The sequence below is a fragment of the Chanos chanos genome, chromosome 6, assembly GCF_902362185.1.
Source record: "Chanos chanos chromosome 6, fChaCha1.1, whole genome shotgun sequence".
Classification (NCBI taxonomy): domain Eukaryota; kingdom Metazoa; phylum Chordata; class Actinopteri; order Gonorynchiformes; family Chanidae; genus Chanos; species Chanos chanos.
This window is the reverse complement of record NC_044500.1, coordinates 21,110,910-21,117,726: the sequence shown is the minus strand read 5'-3', so window position 1 is coordinate 21,117,726 and position 6,817 is coordinate 21,110,910. Positions and strand designations below refer to the sequence as shown.

Here is a 6,817-nt window from a genome sequence, read left to right as displayed (position 1 = left end):
TGTCCTCTATGTAATCCAGTACTATAAGAGCAGGTCTGAGAAAGTCAAACCCAAGTCATCTTCCCATTCTTAAAACATTATGGTTAAAAATAAAATAAAATTATACCCATCCTTAAACAAATATTGAGAAAACAGACAACAATAACAGAAAAAGCGAAAGTAAAACCAGCTTACAACTGAGATACGCTCTGTACCATATGATTCCAAACTCATATCAGTGCAAAAAAGAAATCAGTTTATATATTGGCAAATGCTAATTCTACACAAGCACTCTTCAAATGTACAAAGTATATACAGGTAGTGTGTATATACACAAACACACACACACACACACACACACAGATATAGACACACATGTATGTCCTCTACAAACATATCCAAACTGATAGAGCTTTGTCTTTAATATGAATTATATATTTATACCTATATAACTATATGCTTCCCAGAAGCATTAAGAGCTTCAATGTCCTATACATTGTATAAAATTATTCACAAGAACAAACACATTATCAGTACATGTATTATGAATAACAATACAAATTATAATAAGAATAATAATAATTAAACTCAATGTAATATTGAGAGACAGGAACTGAAAGTGAGGTGTTGGTGTAATGGCATGTCGGTATTGGCATTCCCCGTTGGGTCATAAAGATCCAGCACCAGACAGAGATCTCACTTTTTTGTGTATTTGTGCAAATTGAGAGAGCAAGAATTATAAACCAGGCTTCAGTGACTGGTCAGAGAGAGCAGAGCTGTCTGTTTCCTTGGTGCTGTGCTCTGTCCGTCCTCAAGACAGGCCAGTCAGGGTCACTGAGTTTTGTAGCTGTGAGAGAAACGTACCCAGGGCTCATATTTTGGTCTCCGGCCCCTCTGCTGTGATTGGCTGGAAAGAGTTGCGAATACGGGCAGCCTCTGCGGCACACAGATGTCCAAAGGCCTTATTGTACCACTCTGGGGTCCTCCCTCTGACACAGGGCACAGGAAAGATGAGGTCAGAGATTATGTTCCACATACACACACACACACACTCACACACTCACACACACACAAACACACACACACGCATGCATGCACACATACATACATACACACATACGCACACACACAACACGCAACCCACACACATAACAAAAATGAGCATTCCTTACGGTTATTGGTTAGTTGTTTTTGAAAATGTTTCCACCTCTACTGATGACTATTCTACTCTAACACACAAATACTAACCATGGTGCTATTCGCTAAATAAATTAAATAATGAGTAAATCTGATGACACTGTTTCGAATCTTTTGTTTTTCACTGTGTGTTGTAAGGCCAGAATTCACTATTTTCCACATGAATTTCCATGCGGTCTACCTGAACACAGGATGGCTGTACTCACTTGAGGTCCACTCTACAGATGTGGGTCAGCCTTGACTTGCCAGAACCACATGGCTCCAGCAAGTACCTTGACTCCAGAACCACAGCCCGCACGCCCCCTACTGGTGGATAGTCCTCGTGTTCTATAGACACTGAGATGAGAGAGCACGCGCCCCTTGGCAGGTCTGTTCTCCACGACCTGTACAAAGACCAAAAACAGGGATTAATGAAGTCAAACCCAATTTTACCACAGTCAAACAAAACTGACTCTGTAAACCAGACTCACCTGAGCACCACAAAGTCACGGCTGGGGTGGGGGGGCATTCTGTTCAGAACATACTGGAAAATCTCTGTCTGCTTATCCAGAGTCTCACACACCTTCCACTGCAGGAGATCCACATCCCACAGGTGGCGCTCTCGCAACACGCGATTCAGCACCACAGAGGGTGGAGCCTCCACCTCCACAGACACTCGCCAGAGTCGCAGCGGGTTCCCATCACCCACCTGTCGAAGAGCAAAGGCCATCACTCACAAACACTATAGCTTGTTCTGTTCTGATTGGTCAAAACCTATGTTAACACGAAGACTGTCTGTGATTGGTCAAACTGCGTTAAATGGCTGCGTTAATGGCTTTGTCGGCTCCTAATGACTGATTTGCTTCAAATACTTTCATATTATTTGTTTCTGATTAATATAATTAAGACTTGAATATTTATTATATTATCAGGTGGTATATATTTCAGGTGGATTCCTCACCTTCTTGTAGGAAAGTTCCGTGTTGTCTGCGCTAGGGCAGGACACCCAGCCCTTGGCCTTGTCTCGCGCCTCCTTAAGGAGACCCTGGAGTAAGAGCTCCATGTGTGTGTGGCAGGTTCCATCATCCTCCTCCAGGGTCTTACACAGCTCCTCTATGGTGGGGGCGTGGAGATCTGCCTCCACATAGGAGTTCCGTGACTGACTGACCATCTCGTGTGGAATCTGAGAGAGAGAGAAAGAGAGAGTGAGGGGGAATAGAAAAAATTCTTATAGCTAATATAGGTCATACAAGACACCACACAAACTCTGTTTGAAATTGAATAGTGTGTGTGTGTATTTGGGTTTGTGTGTGTGTGTGTGTGTGTGTGTGCGTGTGTGTGTATGTGTGTGAGAGAGAGAGAGAAAGAGCAAGAGAAAGAAGGAGAGTGTGTGCGTGTTACCTCAAAAAGGCGGTTGCACTCTGTGATCATGTGTGCCAAGCCCTGGGCTGCGGCCAGGTTCTCATTCAGGTCCTTTTGATCAGGGCGCCCTGTGGCATACTTCTTCTGCATGGCTCTACAGGAAACCACAGACACACTTACAATTACTAATCTTATCCACACAGTCAAATCCTATCTTTAGTTACACAACATAACTTATTCACCCATTAAAATCCTGTGGTTTTTCAGATATCTAGTTACACGTTATTTATTCATTTGACTTATTATTTATCATATATATCCTGTCTGTCTTTGTCTTGCTGAAATAAAATGTATTTTCATTAAGGTTTATTGCTGAAATACTTTATACAAACTCAATCTGTGATGAATCTAATTAATAAAAAACAAATGGAGTGAAATAAGGATGGAGTAAGACACCTGGGTGAGAGATTGTCCTTCTTCAGTATGTTGAGGTGAAAGAGAGAAGGTGCCAGACACACGGCAATATTCATGGGCGTCATCTGGTTCTCCTGTACAGAGGAAGTGACATCACTGAGAAAGCAGAGCAGCGTCTGCAGCACCTCCCTGTTCTCGTCGGACATCAGCATGATGGCAGCCTGCACCGCCTGCAAACGCTGCTCCTTAGGCACATCTGAGAGAGAAAGAGAGAGAGAAAGACAGAGAGATCAGTATGGTGTTAGTTATAATATAGTTACAGTGGGTTTGGAACTGCAACTCCACACTCTATATGTCTTTACAGTGCATCTACATGTCTGTACATGGGTGTGTGTGTGTGTGTGTGTGTGTGTGTGTTTGTGTGCTTACACTGGTAGATATGGAGAAAGGTTTCTCCCAGTTTGCTGGTGAGTAGAGGTTCTGGTAGATCCCTGAAGAACTGTTTGACCATATCAGCCACGTCATAAGCAGACTGCTCCTCATAGCTTACATCGTCTGGGGAATTCTCATTCATCTGTCTTAAGGCTTGGATACGAGACTTCACGCCCGACTTACGGAAGAGACCCACCTAAACATATACACGCAAGGCCTTAAAAAACTTCACCACATACTTTTACATAAACTTAGCTTCTATATCTTGAAAGCATTTTGCTGAATAAATCCAAAGTATATTGATAAATAAAATGAGAATAACAAAATACACGGGTGATATTTTAAGTCCCTCAGCCGGCTGCTGTGTTTTTCTAAATTGGGATGTAATCCCTCAAACTATCTGTGCTCTTCAGTCAGTTGCTGAAGTTTGGTAGCTGGTAGAAATAAAGGCCCTTCAGTCCGATGGAAGCAGAACTGTGTTCTGCTCTTTGTGTAGCTGCTCTGTAGTGTAGTGTAAGTGAAAGCGAAAGTGAAAGTAACCTGGTCGAGACACTGGCTCCTGAGGTAGCGCAGGGCCTGCTGCAGACCCAGAGGTAAAGGCTGACCAGTTCGCTGGACATGAACAATCAGAGGAACACCAAACACATTCTTATCCTTATAGTCCGGCACCTTCATTCTCTTCATGAACTTTGGCACTGACCTAAGAAACAAAAAAAGAACAAATTTAATTTCTTTTCAGGGCTCTAGCATGTTAACTGATGAATATTACAAACTTTAATCAGTTTGAACCCAAGTCTGTAATCATGTTTTAAAATGCTGTTATAGATAGACTTAACACTAACTGTTAAACTGTTACATTTGACCTGCGTCAAAGGTTACATAGTGCTTGTAACACCATAAAAGATACATACACTCAATGGGTAGTTCTGACATCTTCCATTTAACTAACGTGGTCCCAGTGAGGGCAAATGTGTGTGTGTGTGTGTGTCATAGTAAGATGCTTGAAACGTGTTGGTCTGTGTTTCAAGAGTACACCAGGTGACTCACCAGGTCCACCCGTGCTTGTTGGACATGGAATACTTCTCCATGATGGCGGTCAATCGCAGCAGAGAGAACTTCTGTAGCAGACTGAGCTGGCTTGCTGATTGGTTGGTGATTTGGAGAGATGCCACTGAGTGACTGAGGCGATTTGAGATCTGAAAACTAGGCCACCGTAACCTAAAGACAAAATATAAGGCCCCTACTATTAGACAGAATCAAGAGCCACAAGTACATCAGAAAACTGAGGTGTTGTAATATGTATGACCCTAAAGTTCCTGGTTTATATATGTTTACTTAATTGCAAAGTCTTTATTACTGAACAACATACAAAAAAACTGTTGGGAATACATGTGACAAAATTACTTCTGTAATACTATACAGGTGTGATAAAAGACTTATGGCAAAAGGTTAATGCTAAAACATGTAAAGAATGAATGAATTTCATAACAGCACACAAACATGCATTATAAACTCTAAATTGTACCGGTTTGGTCTGGTGAGAGAAGCCCCCACTCCTGAGTCCCTCCTCTCCCTCATACCAGACGACTCCGTCTCCACAAGTGATACCCCATCCCTGTCTCCGTCATTAGAGACGGTCTGCCCCTCCACCACTGAGTGGCCCTCAAAGTCCAGCGTGATCTGACTGGATGATTGCAGATCCTCCTGGACCCTTCCCTCCACTAATGTCTCTCCCTGCCCTGCCCCTTCCCCTGAGGGCAGCACGTTCTGGGACCAGTGGTCCACGATTTGCTGTAGTCCATTGACATGCTGGAGTATGTCATCCAGGTGTGGGAAAAGGTCTTCCTTCTCCAGGTCTATGAGGTCACCAGTGCTGGCGTAAAGGTGAGAGCCAGGGACGTTGTCGTAGACGCTTATGCGGCTGCCCCTGGAGCAGCACTGCGTGACGGGCCGATGTTCTTTGGCATGAGGTTGGCGATGGTGGACTGTCGTACCTGTGGGGTCCGTGTGCCAGTTGAGGGTGTGCGCCATGGTAGGGGATAGACTCTCGATGGACAGCGCCTTGGGGAAGGTTCCGGGCTTGTGGTCCTTGGGAATGTGCACCACCAGGTCCTCGTAAGAGCGGAACTCATTCCGGCGATTATGCTCGGCAACACGCTTACCCTGCACACTGCTGGAAAACACGTCCAGATCCTCCAGGTACATGCCACTGCGTTTGTTGTCATCGCGGTAAGCCTTCCTCTGCTCCTTCAGACTGGGTGTGCTGACTGCACTCCCGCTGGAGTGGCTGCTTCCCTCACTGCTGGACTGGGACACCAGGCTGAGGGCTGACTGGGGCTCCGGTAAAACCCCGTCACCGTTCACGATCCCCACACAGTGAAGACTTTTCACAGTCCGGGGCTCCTGCTGCAGGACGGGAGCACTGATGACCAGGGTCGTTTTACGACCTCGGGAACGAAGGGTCTCCATACGTCGCAGGAAGTCCTTGGCCCGTGCCCGGCCCCTTCGGCTGTGCTTAGCGGGGAGCGAGCCATAGCAGGGGTGTTCAGAGGTGAGGTGAGGCAGAGTTAGTGAGGTGGGGTCCGGCATGGCTGAGTCAGAGCAGGTGAGGTGTGAACAGTCTGAGTCCTCTGCACTGTGCACATGCAGCCCGCCACTGCCTCCACCGCTACTCTCGCTGTGTAAAGACGAAACCTCGGGCTCACTTAGGTCTGTCAGAACGCTCTCACTGCTTGGAGTGGTCCGCAGGGCTGAACACTCCCTGGGATCCTGACACTCAACCTGACCTAAGAGGCAGTCAATATCCTGAAGCCTGGACCAACGCCGACTGCTTGCCTCAAAGGTCCATTTGTCACTGATAGCAAAGAGATCGTCTTCATCCGAGTCCTCGCTCTGGAGAACACAAAAAAATACATCAATCACTCAATACTCTGGCTTTACCCTCATTTGCAAAAAATGCCAAATAAAATACTTAAAATGACAGAATACATAAATAAATAAAATGACAGAAAATTACTATAGGTTGAGTATCCCTTATCCGAAATGCTTGGAACCAGAAGTGTTTCAGATTTTGGATTTTTTTTTTTTTGGATTTTGGAATACTGTATTGGCATATACATGCTGAGCAGGTTTTCCGTTGGCAAAAAATACAGTGAGTAATGCACTGCAGGTTTGACGTTGACAATGGTTGGTAACAAATCGGCGCCAACAGAGCGTCAGAGCCCCACATGAGCAAGTGAGGTCAGGTGTGGAATTTTCTACTTGTGGGGTCACATTGGCACTCAAAAAGTTTCAGATTTTGGAGCAATCAGAATTTCAGATTTTCGGATTAGGGATGCTCAACGTGTAGCAGGTAGGCATTAGTCATGAGATAAGCTTTAATCAATGCAACAGCATAATAAATAGAAACACTGACTAACATCAATTTAAGATCACTGAAATGTGTTGACTTGTG

The 6,817-nt window shown here is 44.9% G+C and overlaps 1 protein-coding gene across 4 annotated transcripts in view; it reads right to left on the bottom strand.

The window, feature by feature from the left end:
* stard13b (StAR related lipid transfer domain containing 13b) overlaps positions 1–6,817 on the bottom strand; it is a 34,229-nt gene continuing 27,412 nt past the window's right edge. For 3 of the 4 annotated variants that reach the window (XM_030776281.1, XM_030776282.1, XM_030776284.1), the window contains exons 5-14: positions 4,889–6,255; positions 4,411–4,581; positions 3,904–4,063; positions 3,361–3,559; positions 2,974–3,187; positions 2,557–2,671; positions 2,117–2,338; positions 1,647–1,864; positions 1,383–1,559; positions 1–968 (exon numbers count right to left, since the gene is read on the bottom strand). In XM_030776281.1, coding sequence (XP_030632141.1) covers positions 851–968; positions 1,383–1,559; positions 1,647–1,864; positions 2,117–2,338; positions 2,557–2,671; positions 2,974–3,187; positions 3,361–3,559; positions 3,904–4,063; positions 4,411–4,581; positions 4,889–6,255 — 2,961 coding nt within the window. In that variant the 3' untranslated portion in view covers positions 1–850. Of the gene's footprint in view, positions 969–1,382; positions 1,560–1,646; positions 1,865–2,116; positions 2,339–2,556; positions 2,672–2,971; positions 3,188–3,360; positions 3,560–3,903; positions 4,064–4,410; positions 4,582–4,888; positions 6,256–6,817 lie in introns of all 4 variants that reach the window. The other variant, XM_030776283.1, reaches the window with a different exon arrangement.